Source organism: Ranitomeya imitator, chromosome 2 (assembly GCF_032444005.1).
Source record: "Ranitomeya imitator isolate aRanImi1 chromosome 2, aRanImi1.pri, whole genome shotgun sequence".
Taxonomy (NCBI): Eukaryota; Metazoa; Chordata; class Amphibia; order Anura; family Dendrobatidae; genus Ranitomeya; species Ranitomeya imitator.
Genome location: NC_091283.1, coordinates 212,324,120 through 212,341,610, shown reverse-complemented (window position 1 = coordinate 212,341,610; position 17,491 = coordinate 212,324,120). Strand labels below are relative to the sequence as shown.

The following is a 17,491-nucleotide window of genomic DNA, read 5'->3' as shown; positions in this document are numbered from 1 at the left end:
ACACCCTGACAGCAGCATACTTGTATTTCCCAGCATATCCTGTAGGTCTAAAGGTCTATGTGTATGCTGGGAATTGTAGTTACCACCAAATTAACAGACAACAAATTTGATAACTACTGGACTTCAGAAAGTAGTTGTACTTCTCGAAAACTTCGTGATTCTTAGTTTACATACTAATAGGGATCCACTTAAGGAGGCATCCTTAATACATTTCAGTCATCTTATTATACAGCACTGTGTACTTACAATTGCTCGTTTTGCCTTTCTACCAAGATAATTCTTCTCTTTTCTATTAGGTCTATGACATAACTGAGGAGCTTAATCCAGCTTTAGGATGAAACAAGAGGTCTCTTTTCCCTGCATGAGTCATCCCTCTCTTCAAGCCTTGACTCAGCTGTTCCACTTCTCGCCCCCTGTCAGGTACTTTGCAGTGATGACCCATGTAGGAAAAATAGATGTTCTATTGCTACCTGGAGCTTAGAAGGAATCAGCTGATAAGTTTTTAATCAAGTGATGTCACAGACCTAATGGAAAAGAGAAGAACTAACTGGGTAGAAAGTCAAAATGAGCAATTGTAAGTACACAGTGCTGTATAATATGATGACTGCAATATATGAAGAGGATACAAATCTTGATGGGAGGAGGAGGAGGAGGAAGAGGAGGAGGCGGAGGAAGAGGAGTGCTTCTTTAAGAAGGGGAAAGAAGACATGGCACGAAATTGAGACATTGTGGACTAGATAAAAAATGTTTGATGTTTCTCGTGATTAGTCGGGCATAGTGTGCTATGGATTTGGGTGGCTTTGCCAGGTGGTTTTGATGAAGACAGTATGAAAAATATCTCTCATTTATTTTGGAAACTACAACTGGCTTGAAAGCTCCATCCTTCAGATTTTTCTGCAAGTTTTAGTTTGACTAGAAGTTTGTTATTCACAAAGGTGTTGTGACTCTGAACTGAGTGGAATCCAGTATAAAGCTGGGTCAGCATCCCAGATGGCTTTTTATCATTTCTGTGTATTGGAGCTATTAAGTGGGCCCCTGAAATAATAGTCCAGAAGATGCTCCAGGAAAACGTTGTCAGAAGCCACCAAAAGAATCGACCGGTTACTTCATTTATCTTCTTCGTGGCTTTCAATGCCTGAAGTAGTTAAAAGAAGTGATAAAAGACAAAACATATGCACATCATTTTGACATTGCATTTTTATCTCTTTTTCAGGCAGGTTCCAGATAGAATCCGCCTGAAAAAGACATCTTGTGCACATATCCACACACATAAGGGGTTGTTGAAAGTGACCAAATAAGGTTGGTGTCACACTTGCGAGTGCAATGCGAGAAACTCGCATCAATACCCGGCACTGCCGCCGGCGGTTCGGACCGGAGCGTTCAGCTGCATAGAACTACTGGGTATTGATGCGAGAGACTCACGCAAGTTTCTTGGATTGCACTCACAAGTGTGACTCTGGCCTAAGACGTCCATTGAAAACTTTTTTTTGTGCACATATAGATCATATATACATGACATAGATTGACATGGTGAATTATTCTATTTATGTTATGTCCTAATGGCTGTCCTATTTCGGCAGTACTTTTCTGGTAATTTCAACCCTCATCCCTTTCAGATGTCCTACATGTCTTACACTTATGATTCTAAAATTTCAACCCTCATCCCTTTCAGATGTCCTACATGTCTTACACTTATGATTCTAATAATATTCGACCATGATCATTATTACGTAATTAGCTGTATTAAATATTTTTTTGTTTCTTTCATCTCTTGCCAGGAGAGTCGCTCAGCCTCACCGATGATTTATTGTCTGGTTTGGGTACAGCGTGCATTGCAGCTGGGAGAAGCCATGGTGGGATATCAGACAGCAATCTTTACTCGGTCATTTTCAAGTGCTTGGAAGCAGACAGTATTTACAAGTAAGCTGAGACCAATTCTAAAAGGAAATCAATAAGCAAATGATATTATGAGAACAGCTGCATCCGTTATACCCTAGGCATCAGACAAGCCATGTTGTCTTCATAGACAGAATAGTAAGGTTGGGCTTGCATGTTTTATGTGTCTGACATGAGGGTGTAATGTCCCCCTGGAAGACCTGGAGTTTGACAGTCATGTCGGGTAATGAATTGCAGGTCTTCATTAGAGATGGTATGACTTGTGTCCCATATTAACTGGATTTAGTTTCCTCTGATGCTGAAGAGCTAAACGACCCTTTCTATGCTGGTCAGAAACATGCAGCTTTATTTCAGCTACTCCTGATCTTGTCATTACTTCTTCCTGTATAAGTTGGCCAGACCTTCTTGTCCCTGCCGGTGAAAGATTTGTCTTCCTGTGCTGTGTGCTAAATCTAAGTAGTTGTATTGGAGTTGTAGTAGTGATCTATGGTTTGCTGTACTGCTTGTGTTTATCTCTTGGCCCTATTCCCTTTTAGTTTATTCCTCTCTGTCCCTATCCTCCTCCCTAGCATTGTTTCTTAATTACCAAGCAACTATTTTTAGCAATTCAGAAAGAATAGGCTGTTATCTATATGTTGACTTTTGAATTTAAGCATTTCTTTCTGGCTGGTCAAGAAAAAAAACTGTTGTTTGTGTATGCCTGAAATATTGACTTGTAAACTTATATTTTATATAACATAGTGTGCTCTTATTCCTGATGACTAGTAATGTTTACTGATATGCTAGTTATGCATTGTGTAGGCCAGATAGTTGTTGACTTCAAAAACAGAGGCTGAAAAACTATGCAAATACATTAAATAATAAAGTAATGCTACTTGATCTCATCTCCATTCTTACCCTTTATGTAAATACTGAATGAAGGACACTTGTTAAGTAGAAAAATAGGTTACATGCCTCTGTTTAGAGAGACAGAGAGAGAAGCAGAGATGCAACCAAGACATCCAAATATCCAGGGACTCTACAGGACTGCAGCCAAAACATCATGGCTCCATCATGAGGGACACAGATCTATCATTCTACAGGAAAGAACCTAGGGGACCTTTACCCCGGTTGGGAGAATACAGCTCCATTGACCATCACTGAACCATGAATACGTTTAGAAAAAGCCAGGATTGGGAAACGCTGGTCACCTGTTTCCATGGAGATGTTCGGAGAAGCCAGGTTATGACCCTCGGGTGAACTGACCTTGTACCTGAATGGATTGTCATCTTCCTATGATTGTCGTTACCTCCTCTATGTGTGCGTGCCACAGGTGGGGTATTCAACCCGGGAAGCTCTGAAGTAACAGCGCCCATTATCTTGGCGAGTCAGCGGAAGTGTGACACTTGCGATGGATTTGTTATTCGGTACGAATACAAGGATATTATAAATTATTTGTGCTGATTTTCACTAGTCTTCACATGAAAGGTATTGTTTTTATTAGTGGACAAGCGTCTATAGCTATACAACTTCTTCCATATGTAATAACTTGCTTACAGGTTCCCTTAAAATGAGGTAATATAATAATAATAATAATAATAATAATTTTTATTTATATAGCGCCAACATATTCCGCAGCGCTTTACAAATTATAGAGGGGACTTGTACAGACAATAGACATTACAGCATAACAGAAATACAGTTCAAAACAGATACCAGGAGGAGTGAGGGCCCTGCTCGCAAGCTTACAAACTATGGGGAAAAGGGGAGACACGAGAGGTGGATGGTAACAATTGCTTTAGTTATTCGGACCAGCTATAGTGTAAGGCTCAGGTGTTCATGTAAAGCTGCATGAACCAGTTACCTGCCTAAGTATGTAGCAGTACAGACACAGAGGGCTAATACTGCATAAAGTGTATGAGAACATGATGCGAGGAACCTTTTTTTTTTTTTTTTATTATAAATAGGCCACACAGGGATCGTTAGGTTAATGCATTGAGGCGGTAGGCCAGTCTGAACAAATGAGTTTTTAGGGCACGCTTAAAACTGTGGGGATTGGGGATTAATCGTATTAACCTAGGTAGTGCATTCCAAAGAATCGGCGCAGCACGTGTAAAGTCTTGGAGACGGGAGTGGGAGGTTCTGATTATTGAGGATGCTAACCTGAGGTCATTAGCGGAGCGGAGGGCACGGGTAGGGTGGTAGACTGATACCAGGGAGGAGATGTAGGGTGGTGCTGAGCCATGGAGTGCTTTGTGGATGAGGGTAGTAGTTTTGTACTGGATTCTGGAGTGGATGGGTAGCCAGTGTAATGACTGGCACAGGGTAGAGGCATAATATATGAATCAATACACACACATTTTTTTCTATAACTGCACCGCACCTGATTGTCACATTCTGCCCCTCTTATATCTCTTGTGTACTTACGTCCATGCTATTCAGCCTCCTGTGTCCTTCCTTTCAGCCTCCATATTGATTCCTATCTCTTGTCCTGTATGTTATTCCTCCATGCTATAAATCCTATGATACATCAGTCCAGTATCACCAGACCAGCCAGCGCCAGTACCACCTTTGTCTGCTAGAATGACACTGTGGTGATTCTGCCTGTTATAGTCATCTGAATAGGCAAATATTTTACAAATAAATATACAATTAGGAGGCCAAACTGTGATTGCCTCCATTAGAACTGTATGGCAGAAGCTGTCTAGTCATCATCATTAGGCAGAAGAGGGCACATGCCACAATGTAAGGTACTCAAGTAGAGTCCTAAACATTGTACCATACTCAAAAGAACTTGGCAATTAAAGATGAGCAGATCGATTCATGGGGTTCCAGTGTCTAGGTCAGTGGTAGCTGGTGGCTAGACAAAAGGCCACAAAAGTCTCACCTTCAGGAGTTCCAGTCACGGCATTTGATTTCTCAGAGCTGACGCAACATCATCTTCTGTGTGGCAGCCCTGGCTAATCAAAAGCCACGTCGGGGATGCCGGAAGGTAAGAAACCTCCCATCGAGATGCCAGATGCCACTGATGTGGATACTGGATCATAGTCCCATGAATTAATCCGCTTATGTCTTCCTGGCACTCCTTTTCATATTGCAAAGGCAACTGTTGTTCCGCCACTCACAGTGCTTCTCTTTTGAATTCTTATTAGCTCTTGAAATCCAATATTTGAGAAGGTTTAGTCAGTCTGACCGAAATATCACATTTTTAGATTTCTTAACAATAAGCTGAACAAATATACTTTACAATTCCCCAAAAATAGTAAGAAGTTATTTTTATTATAGTCATCATCATTAACTGCGAAAGGAGTTTCTCCCTGTGTATAACTTTTTTTTAGGTACTTTCAATGCAATTATATCATACACCTTTTATTGGCTGGGATGGGGACCCCCTTCATGTAGCATAAAGCCATGTAATTTTCAATCAGTCACCATGAAATGACATGATCTAACTGAAGCAAACCACACTGTGAAATTGCAGATAGAGAAGGGTATCTAAATAAGGTAGGACTAGTTATGTTATATATTATGCGTGTCTAGTGAAAGGATCAATTTTAAAAACAATTCTGGAATGCTTCTTTAACGTTCCAAATGGGACAACCCCTTTAATTGAAATTTGGCAGCTTGAATTGGTTATTAAATGAATTTTTGTGACTCAGCCTTGGATTGTACATTGGCTTTTCATTTGTATATCACCTTGAAATAATTTTACATGCACTTCATGGCTGCTTGCACTTTCTATCATAATTGATCTTTTTTATTTGCTTGTTATTATTCTCTTGCTGTCTCGAGCAGCAATATATTATTTTTATCTAGCATCCTTAATAATTATTATACACTCCCATCAAGTGATACTTTACATAGATTATATGTGCCTCAACTTTCATATTGTTTGAAATTTGGTACTGTAGTACCTTTCAATGTAATTTCACTGACTAGTCCATATGGAGTGATATAAATAAAATTTAACTTTGTTTAAAATTTAAAATTAACAATAATCACTATTTTAACAATTTTATCTCCTTTAAAATCAATCCACTAAGGAATGACTGCAGTTGCGAGTGTGGTCTCAGGGATGTTATCAATATCCACATACTGTAATATTGGTACTTGGGATATTATTCAATAACCAAAAGCTGTGTTATTCACTACACCGAGTGTATACCCTTGTCAGTGATCCCATACGGTGGGTTGATAACAAAGTGGCCTTGTGCCTTCCTGTTTCCAGTGCCCTGATTAAACGGCTCTGGATCATATAAACAATTAGGTTGTCGGCAGATTTACGATAAAGTGCTCTAGTGTCTCCCTGTTCCCAACACTCTAGGAGATCAGAACCTGAGTTGTATTGGCAGCTGGGCTAATCTCCTTCACTACATTTAGTAGTTCCTCAAAACCCTACACGTTTCATCATGAGTGGTGAGTGCCATGGTCATCCGGGGCTAGCAGTATTTAAGCATGGTAAAACTTCAGTTAACTCTTATGGTCCTTAGTTGAATATCAGCATGGTTGCAGGCAACGTTCAGCGGCCAAACCAGCATGTATTTATTGGGAGGATTGTCCTGCCCATTCCTCCCCTCCCAGTTAAAGGGTCAATCACTCGACAGGGATATATCTTGCATATTTAGTTCCCAACCTATCTTGTTTGCCTCTTTGTCGGAGGCTCGTCCTCTCCAACCAATAAGCAAAGAGGACATTTCCTACCATCACCTCTTGTCATTGGCAGTTACTTATGTCATTGCTCAACCCCTGGTTGTATCTATCGCTCTCTGTGTCTGAAGGCTGTACCACCCTTGGGAGGGATTAGTCATCCTCTTCCAATCAGTGTAAGCCAAGGTACCTCCTTCCCTTATCTTCTATCTTCGTTGACTGCGTGTGTTGGGTTTCCATTTGTTTTGGTACATCATGTACTCCCTATCTAGGGGTTGCTGCAGCTCTGCAATTGTACAACAGTTTTGCCTCAATCTAATGGACTGGCCTTTCGGTATTCTTTTATATAATGGAGCTGGGTGATGGCTCTCCAGGATAAAAAGTCATTTGTGGCTGTCAGTTTACGATAAAGGGTTGTCACAAGATGTCCTTTTATTTTGTTTATTATAGTGATATCCAAAAAGTTGAGGCAATCCATCTGGATCTCACTGGTAAAAAAAACAGGTCAGTTTCATTTTGGTTGAGGTGGTTCACAAACTCAGTGAATTTGTTTTCCGTATTTGTCTATAATAGTAACGTGTCATCAATACACTTTGCCCATAGCATTGGTGGCTTTTATGCTCCTCTTAGTTGGGAATGGGAAGTATTTAGCCTATTATATTTAGAGTTACAAGCTCAGGACAGCGATGGGGAGCAGCTGCGCATCAAGTTTCGCAAATCTCTATATGTGATGGTGGAAGTACAGGATCATTTTCTCTGAGGTGTCAGAACAATATACCTTGTTTATTTTACTATGGGTTAAGTATATTGATGACACATTCATATTATGGAGAGATACAGAAAACAAATTCACTGAGAGTTTGTGAACCACCTCAACCAAAATGAAATTGGCCTTTTTTTTTACCAGTGAGATCCAGATGGATCGCCTCAACTTTTTGGATATCACTATAATAAACAAAATGAATGGACATCTTGAGACAATCCTTTATCGTAAACCGACCACCACAAATGGTTTATTATCCTGGGAGAGCCATCACCCAGCTCCATTATGTAAAGGGATACCGAAAGGCCAGTACATTAGATTGAGGCGAAACTGTTGTACTATGGCTGATCATATCGATAAATCAAGGGATTTACAAGAATGTTTTCTTTAGAAAGCCTACACAAGAAATGTCATAAGTGAGGCTTATAGGTTTACACTGTCGCAGAATCATGACTCCCTTTTGTCACCAAGAAACAGAGAGGACACCACTGCCGACATCCATCTTATTGGCACTTTTGATGATCTGAATAATGAAGTACAGAATATACTGCAAGATTTATGGGGAATACTTAAGGCAGATCGAGATCTGGGTGATCTCCTGTCGAACACATCCAGAGTCACCTATAGAAGAGGTAGGAACCTCAGAGACAATTTAACCCACAGTCACTTTGTGGAAAGGAAAAACCTGGCTAGATGATATCAACAAAAAAATGGGTACCTTTAAATGTGATGACTGCAATTATATTTGTAAGAGCAAGACGTTCATCAGTGAGGCGGCAACCAATGAACGATTTATAAATCGAGAATTTGCAAACTGCAAAACAAAAGGCGTGATGTATATGACAACTTGCTATTGCCCATGAAATTACATAGGCAAAAAAAAAAAGAACTTGGAAAACGCATTCTTGACCATGTAGGCTATATCAGATGAAAGGAACAGATCACACTTGCCAGGCACATGCTTGAACCACACCCTGATAATCCATTTGCCTTACAGTTCCAGGTCATCGAGGTCGTGCTTCCTCCCCTAAGAGGAGACAACTGGGATCAGTTACTCCTCCAAAAGGAATGCAAATGGATGCACAAACTGCGATTGATTGCCCCAAAGGGATCAATGAATCCCTTTCTTTTTCATGTTTCATTGATCAATAAATGCCTCCTGGCGTCCAATAACCATTTTATATAGGAGACTCTTGCTCAAATCCTTCATAATAATGAAAATGAAATTTTTCTTTATTACATATCAAACCAGCGTGCATTTAAAGACTACGTCAAGATTATTTCCCCCCCCCCTTTTTCCCCCCTTCACCATCCCCTCCCCCCTCCCATTTGAGCACGATAGTTTTCCACATATAAATCGTACCTTATTGCTAGTGCCATACTGGTAAATTATACTGAAGGTAACATCAAAGCATTGATATATTATCCCTAAGAGCCAATAATCTAAGGTTTTCATGAATGATGTTTAGCGTCATTATGACACAGAAAGGTGAATTAAGAATTCGATAATGATCATACTGAATAGCATGGTATAGAACCATTGAAATCAATGATCTTTACAGAATCACACCACAACAAAAGGATTATCAGAAGCTCATACCAGGTGGATTTTAATAGAATCAAACCACAACAAAAGGATTACTAGAAGCTTGTAAAAGGTGGATTACCGAGCACCCACTACATTAGAGAAATGTCTCATTATGACTGGAGGGGATGGACGATCCTCTATACAGAGCAGCAGCAATATCCGGATAGGGATGGAGGGATGTACCACCACAAATGGAAACCCAGCACATGCAGTCAACGAAGATAGAAGGTAAGGGAAGGAGGTGCCTTGGCTCACACCGATTGGAAGAGGATCAGTAACCCCTCCCAAGGGTGGTACAGCCTCCAGACACAGACAGCGAGAGATACCACTGGGGTTTGAGCCATGACATAAGTAACCGCCGATGATAGGAGGTGATGAGAGGAAACACCCTCTTTGCTCATTGGTTGGAGAGGACGAGCTTCCGGCATAGAGGAGAACGAGATAGGTTGGGAGCTAAATATACAAGATATATCGATGCCAAGTGATTGGCTCTTTAACTGGGAGGGGAGGAATGGGCAGGACAATCCTTTCCGTAAATACATGCTGGTTTGGCCACCGAATGCGGCCTGCAAGCATGCCAATATTTCAACTAAGGACAATTAAATGTAACTAAAGTTTTGCCATCTTTAAATACTGCTAGCCCCTGATGACCATGGCAGTCACCACTCATGATGAAACGCGCAGGGTTTAGGGAATTTCTAAATGCAGTGAAGGAGATTAGCCCTGCTGCCAATACAACTCAGGGCTGATCTCCTAGAGTGTTGGGAACAGGAAGACCCTAGAGCACTTTATCGTAAATCTGCCGACAAGCTAACTGTTTGTATGATCTAGAGCCGTTAATAAGGGAACTAGAAATAGGAAGGCACAAGGGCACTTTGTTATCAACCCACCGTATGGGATCACTGACAAGGGTATACACTCGGTGTAGTGAATAACAAAGTTTTTAGATATTGATGAATATCCTGAGCAGGTACAGACAGGGACTGAATTTCAGCCTTGGCATTTGAAATCACACAGGCCCTTCCGTCCCTGCCGCCAAGCACCAGATAGGGATATATTACTAATATTACCCTGGATTGAAGAAAGCAAGATTGACTACAAGATCAATATGTCTAACTAGATGGTGGCCCAATTCTAATGCATCGGGTATTCTAGAATATGTATGTCCATTTAGTATATTGCCCAACCACGTAGTATATTGCCCAGCCACGTAGTATATTGCCCAACGACGTAGTATATTGCCCAGCCACGTAGTATATTGCCCAGCCACGTAGTATATTGCCCAGTCACGTAGTATATTTCCCAGCCACGTAGTATATTGCCCAGCCACGTAGTATATTGCCCAGTCACGTAGTATATTGCCCAGCCACATAGTATATTGCCCAGTCACATAGTATATTGCCCAGCCATGTAGTATATTGCCCAGCCACGTAGTATATTGTCCAGCCACGTAGTATATTGCCCAGCCACGTAGTATATTGTCCAGCCACGTAGTATATTGCCCAGCCCACATAGTATATTGCCCAGCCACGTAGTATATTGCCCAGCTTGCCCAGTCACATAGTATATTGCCCAGCCACATAGTATATTGCCCAGCTTGCCCAGTCACATAGTATATTGCCCAGCCACATAGTATATTGCCCAGCCACGTAGTATATTGCCCAGCCACATAGTTCATGTAGTATATTGCCCAGTGACATAGCATATTGCCCAGCTTGCCCAGTCACATAGTATATTGGCCAGCCTCATAGTATATTTCCCAGCCACGTAGTATACAGCACAGAGTCACGTAGTATACAGCACAGAGCCACGTAGTATACAGCACAGAGCCACATAATATACAGCACAGAGTCACGTAGTATACAGCACAGAGCCACGTAGTATATTGCACAGAGCCACGTAGTATACAGCACAGAGCCACGTAGTATACTGCTCAGTCACGTAGTATACAGCACAGTCACGTAGTATGCACCATATCCCTGTTAAGAAAAAGAATTAAAATAAAAAATAGTTACATACTCACCTCCTGGAGCCTCCAGATCAAAGCGTCCGGTTCCCGATGCTTGTCGCGCGCTCCGGTCTGAAGATTGCATTGCGGTCTAGCGAGACCGTACGTCATCATCTCGCGAGACCGCAATGCATGCAGCCGTCACCGGGGCGTCGCGCAGAGCGGGAAAGGCCGGTTCCTGATCCGGGGGGGAAGGGAGGGCTCCGGATGGTGAGTATGTAACTATTTTTTATTTTTTAAATTATTTTTAACATTAGATATTTTTACTATTCATGCTGCATAGGCAGCATGAATAGTAAAAAGTTGGTCACACAGGGTTAATAGCAGCGGTAACCGAGTGCATTACATCGCGGTCTACGCTGCCATTACCCTGTGTGTGCGCTGACCAGAGGGGACTATGCGGGCGCCGGGCGCTGACTGCGGGGAGGAAGGAGCGGCCATTTTCTTCCAGACTGTGGCCGTCGCTGATTGGTCGCGGCAGCCATGACAGGCAGCTGCCGAGATCAATCAGCGAATGAATAACCTTGACAGACAGACAGACAGAAGGACAGATGGAAGTGACCCTTAGACAATTATATAGTAAATGATAACCTATGGCCTGCTGGGGTAAATTACTTTGTGCTCCTTCACAACTCTTAACAGTACGGGTGTCTTGAGAACACCGATTCTGTTAACACCATAGCAGACAAGGCAGCCCACGACCAGACAGGCCCTTCTGGCATTGGCCAGAATTGCCAGATGGCCAGTCCGGCCCTGATCCCGAGCACCAAAATTACAGTCTGTGGATATTGATAATATCCCTGATACCACACTCTCAACTGCAGTCATTCCTTAATGGATTGATTTTAAAGGAGATAAAATTGTTAAAATAGTGATTAGTGTTAATTTTAAGACTGCATAATAAAAGTTTAATTTTATTTATATCACTCCAATTGGATTAGTTAGTGAAACTTTTTGTCAATTAACTCTGGAGATAACTATTTAACCATTTAGCAGTGAATTACCTTTCAATTTAGCTGTTTTTAGTTGAAAGTTGTAATGTTTTATTGCAATGATGATACTTTGCCAAGATGTATCAGTACAATATAATTTACCTTTAACAGATAGATGTGAGGTTTCCAGATCAGAATTTTATATGCCTCTATTACCACTGGAGTCTATAAACTTTTATGATTGGCGTCTTGAATTAGATGTCTGCTGGAGGAAGGTTAAAGGGAACCTTTCACCTGAATTTGTCGGGACTGATTTTGGGTCATATGGGCGGAGTTTTTGGGTGTTTGATTCACCCTTTCCTTACCCACTGGCTGCATGCTGGCTGCAATATTAGATTGAAGTTCATTCTCTGTCTTCCGTAGTACACGCCTGCGCAAGGCAATCTTGCCTTGCGCAGGCGTGTACTACGGAGGACAGAGAATGAATTTCAATCCAATATTGTGGCCAGCATGCAGCAAGCGGGTAAGGAAAGGGTGAATCAAACACCCAAAAACTCCGCCCAAATGACCCAAAACCAGTCCCGCCAAATTCAGGTGACAGGTTCCTTTTAAAGGGGGCGTCAAACTGTCTTGGACCTTCATTATTTCGGGGACCAATACAGGTGGAAATCCCAGTTTGTAAGCTCATAGTGGAGCCGAAAACCTTCCTCTCCTCTGATTCTGAGTTAGACTGTTGATGTTCAGCTTCCTTTCAAAGCTTCATTTGAACCCTTAGAGTAGAATAACTCACTGGATACCAACTTTGTAACCTATAGACCACCAAGCAATTATATTTATTTATTATTTTACTCACTTATATGGCACCATTATATCCACAGCACTTTACAGACATTAGAATCTCTGTCCCTATGGTGCTCACAATCTAAATACCCTATCCGTATGTCTTTCATGCGAGAAAAAAACTGGAGGAAACCCACGCAAACATAGGGAGAACATACAAACTCCTTGCAGATATTGTCCTTGGTGGGATTTGAACCCAGGACTCCAGTGCTGCAAATCAACAGTGCTAACCGCTGAGCCACCAGAGATAATTACTCCCTTCACCTCACTAGGCCACACGGGATGTTAACATTGAGAACTTATTTAACCTAGTATAAAATTAAGCTTGTATATTAAAAATAATTTTCCTTACCAAATCAATATCCAACTTCATTAAAGAAGACCTGTGACCAAGTTAAAAGTGGACACTTTTGGCTTTCATTATTCCTGCTACTCCCCTGAGTAATCTCGTTTTAATTTAAATAAAATCCATCATATGGTTCCAGAGATATGGGCTTTTTATTTGGTGCTGATAGTTATGCTCCTTGTGGGCATGGTTCACGGATTCTCTGGGGGCGTGCCTTTAGGCTGCTCTGCATAATTACCATGTGAGCCACGCCTCTCTTTGAAAAACCATGAAAAGTTACCCTAAAAAGGTCCATATCTTTGGAATTTTATGGTGGATTTAATTTAAAAAAAAAGCGGAATGTTTATAGAGTCAGCGGTAGTGAAAAAAAAAAAGCAAATGCTGGCTATTTTGGCCTGGTGATATATCCTCTTCATACAGATTCATTTTGATTAGATGTAGAAACACAATGTTAACATTTGTTTTTTATCATCATTTCAAAAACCCTAAAATGAGAATACTTGTACTCTGTTAACATTTTGTTAGTAGTTTTTGTACTAAAATCGTTCCAGCTATCATTACACGAAAGTGGCACCATCTGATTTCTCCCTCGCTTATAAGTTAATTGAAAATCAGTACGGCTTTTATTAAAGATACGTCAAGTCTAATCAGTATTTGGCAGTAAGGTAATTGACTACGGTAAAATGACAGCCCACTTTACTGTTTTATTAGCATTTGGACAGAAACATTGGATTTTTTTTTTAAACTAAAACAAATGTAATTTTGGATTTTTGGGAAAAGTTGTTACTTTTTACATAAATGCATTTATTTTAAGCTAAAATATGTTTTTATATTTGGCTTTCACAAACAATTTTACAGCATTTGACGTTTACACACATTTTGATTCCCTGCACATTGATGGCAGCAGAATGGGATAACTTAGAAACCGTTAGCAACTTAGTTCTGAAGGAGAGCTTGTAACTTTTTTTAAATTTTTCTTTTATTTAAGTTTCTCAGTTCTTCTTTTATGTAGTTTACAATTCTAAGTCAACTGAGAGGAACTAAGTAAAAAAAAAAACAGAGTTACAAAGTTCCATCAGAAAGAGCTCATTGATGGATTGTCTGTATGGATCGCTTATTTCCCGCTAATCACATGGTCTTAAAAGTCTGCCAATCACCCTACAGATGATTAAAACACCAGTTCCTTGGGTGGAGTGATTTTTAACACATAATCCTAACTTAGAGCCACCTTCAAGTGGAGGAGATAGTTTTGGGTTCTGTTTGTCTGGACTTTACTACAGCTCTCATCTCACAGTGCTGTCATGCTGTGAGATGAGAGCTGTGGAGTAGGAACAACGCTCTTCATCTATCAATAAATAATGCTCTGGTTCCTACAACAGGTGTACACACTGTTCATACACTACAGCTGCCATGCTGTGAGACAATAGCTGCAGTGTGTGATCAGATTATGCTACATACAGCGCTCTATATGAATTCCGATATTAGTGCATTATTCCCCAATACTTGCCTAGATGTAGAGAGGTGTTTGTAATGAACACACTTCTGCTCTTTTTCCCCTGAATAGGAGACAATTGTCACCAGTTAGCTCTTTATGACCTCGTTAGACATTAGTTTTACTATATCTTTTAGAGAAAGCCTGTTGTGATGTTCTCTGGGGGCGTGTCCTTTTTCCCCTGCATGATACTTCTTGCTTATGATTGGTCAACATTATGCAGGGAAAAAAAAACATTCCTCAAGAGAATAATCATTGCTAACACCCCATTGGTTATAGTGGACATTGTCAGGGAAAGTCTTACAAGCTAATATCTCTGCAATGAAACACTCGAGAAGGTGATAAAACCAGTGCCCTAAGAAATAATAATAATTAATAATAATAATTTTTATTTATATAGCGCCAACAAATTCCGCAGCACTTTACAATTAAGCGGGGACATGTACAGACAATAAATTTGGTACAAGTTAAGACAATTTAAACAGTGACATTAGGGGTGAGGTCCCTGCTCGCAAGCTTACAATCTACAAGGAAATGGGGGGACACAATAGGTGAAAAGTGCTTGTTATTTAAGGTCTGGCAATTATAATAAATAGGGATTTTCATATGAAGCTGCATGATCCGGTCATCAGCCCGTGTGTTTAACTGCAATAGTCAAGTATCAAGTGCAGTTATCATGTGTATGGAGGGTGTGGAGACAGATGAATAGTAGGGTGCAGATTCACATGCAGATATTTGGAAGGAGGGAACAGGACAAAGTTACTTTACTGAGTAGTTGATGTGGTAGGCTTGTTTGAAGAGATGGGTTTTTAAAGCGCGCTTGAATAGGTCAGGGCTAGGTATCAGTCTGATCGTCTGGGGAAGTGCATTCCAGAGAGCTGGCGCAGCACGAGAGAAGTCTTGGAGACGGAGGTGTGAGGTTCAGATTACGGGGGATGTTAGTCTTAGGTCATTTGTAGAACGGAGGGCATGTGTAGGGCGATAGACGGAGATGAGAGTGGAGATATAAGGCGGTGCAGAACTGTGGAGAGCTTTGTGGGTGAGAGAGATGAGTTTATACTGGACCCTGTAGCGAATGGGTAGCCAGTGTAATGACTGGCACAAGATGGAGGCATCAGTGAAGCGGCTGGACAGAAATATGACCCTGGCTGCTGCATTCAAGATGGATTGGAGAGGAGAAAGTTTGGAAATAATATACATTTACATCCTGTGTCAGGAGAAAAAAACTTATCCAGAATTATTTGCCATACATTTGTATAAAAATGGTAGGATTAATTCCAGAAAGCAAACATATTTTGTGTCACTTACATTTATATGAAGGATATAGCTGAACTAGATCTGGGGCAAAAAAAGAGCTACTGGGGATATTAAGGGAATCAGAGGACTGCAGTATGATGACAGGTTATTAACTTGGGGTTAGGTGGCGATCTTAGTACAATGTTCAAGTATATGAATCGACAGTACAATACAACACAACACACAGATGGATCTATTGATCTTTTTACACCATGGCCTGCAACAATAACAATGTGACATCCTTTATATCTAGAGGAAAGGTGGTTTAATCATCTTCACAGAGAGTGATTTTTTTTACTGTACAGAAAGTGAGACTATAGAACTAGCTGCCAGATGATGTTGTAATGGCCGATACGCTAAACAAGTAGGTTATGGGTACTAGATTTTGGAAGTGGGACATTGATCAAGAGATCCATTTGATTGCTATAAGTGCAGTCGGAAAGGAATTTTTCTCTTTTTATTAGCACGGGGCTTTTGCATTTCTTTGCAACAACAATGTTATAGACTGAACTCGGTGGACTTGTGTCACCTTTCAACCTTTACACTATGAATCTATATACACTACCAGTGGAAAACTTGGACAGACCTGTTCATTCAGTGGTTTTCCTTGTTCTTTTTGGAAAGTGCGCATTGTAGATTCAGACCGAAGGCTACAAAACCACGAAGGAACAGTTAATGAAAGAGTAAAGAAACAAAGCAGAATATGTATCAAACCTTTTAATCTGATGACAGTGGGACACCTGCTAGGGCCGTGGGGTACTCGGAACCGGGTTGCACGGTTCTTAAAGGGGTGGTCACGGCAGCAGTGACCTGGTCCATGGCCCTGGGCGCGCCATAAAAGGGATGCACTGATGTTTGGGAATGAAGTTTATATAGGAAAAGGGGATTGTTCGTGACCACCTGTGGTACTCGGCCAGGGATGGCCAATGCTGCTTCAAGGGACCACTGGGGCTGATGGTGATGCAGCAGAGTGGTTATAGCTCTCCACAGGTAGAGCTTAGTCCCTAGGGCAATTAAAGAAGTGTATGGTAAAGATATTGATGTGGTGCAGGGTGAGTGATGCAGGAAAGAATTGAGAGGACACAGCAGAGTGCAGTTTCCACACTTTTACTCACAGTTCAGATGTTATTCACTAGCTGGGGTGCTGTGTCCGCCAGGTCTGTGGTCCAGCAAACTCTCCAGTAGTTTGGGGCACTTGTCCAGAACCCCCTTCGTGTGTGCCTTTCCTGGCTGACTCACTGCACTGGCTTTCACCTCTCCTGTCCTGCACTTCACACCCAGTGTCCCAAGCTAGTAGTCACGGGTCCTGTCTGGTGACATCTTCACTGTCCCTTAACCCTCTGTGTCTACCTGTTCAGCAAAATAGATGTGTATGTGGCTGTTGCACTTGCAGACATGACAGCCTCCGGGTTCCTAGCTGGGACTTGTAGTTTCTCCGCTAGATCAGGGGCCAGTTCCCCTACTGCGACCTGGTGGTTTCTACACTTCCCATGCCCCTAGGATCCCTTCGTTCCCTCTGGGAGCTTCTTTCCTTTCCTCTCTCTCTTCAGACTGTCAGGAGTTTCAGACCCACACGTCTGCTCTGCTCCACTTCTACTCATCAACTCTCTCCTTACTGTTGAACTAACTCCTCCACTTCCCCACTTTCTCCACCCACACCTTCTACCTAATCCTTCTCTGGCCTGGAGAGGTCTAGTGATGGGT

The 17,491-nt window shown here is 41.4% G+C and overlaps 1 protein-coding gene across 1 annotated transcript in view; it reads left to right on the top strand.

Annotated features, from left to right (window-relative positions):
* ASTN2 (astrotactin 2) overlaps positions 1 to 17,491 on the top strand; it is a 1,089,443-nt gene that overhangs the window by 1,000,740 nt on the left and 71,212 nt on the right. The window contains exon 19 of the mRNA XM_069748558.1: positions 1,779 to 1,920. Coding sequence (XP_069604659.1) covers positions 1,779 to 1,920 — 142 coding nt within the window. The remainder of the gene's footprint in view (positions 1 to 1,778; positions 1,921 to 17,491) is intronic.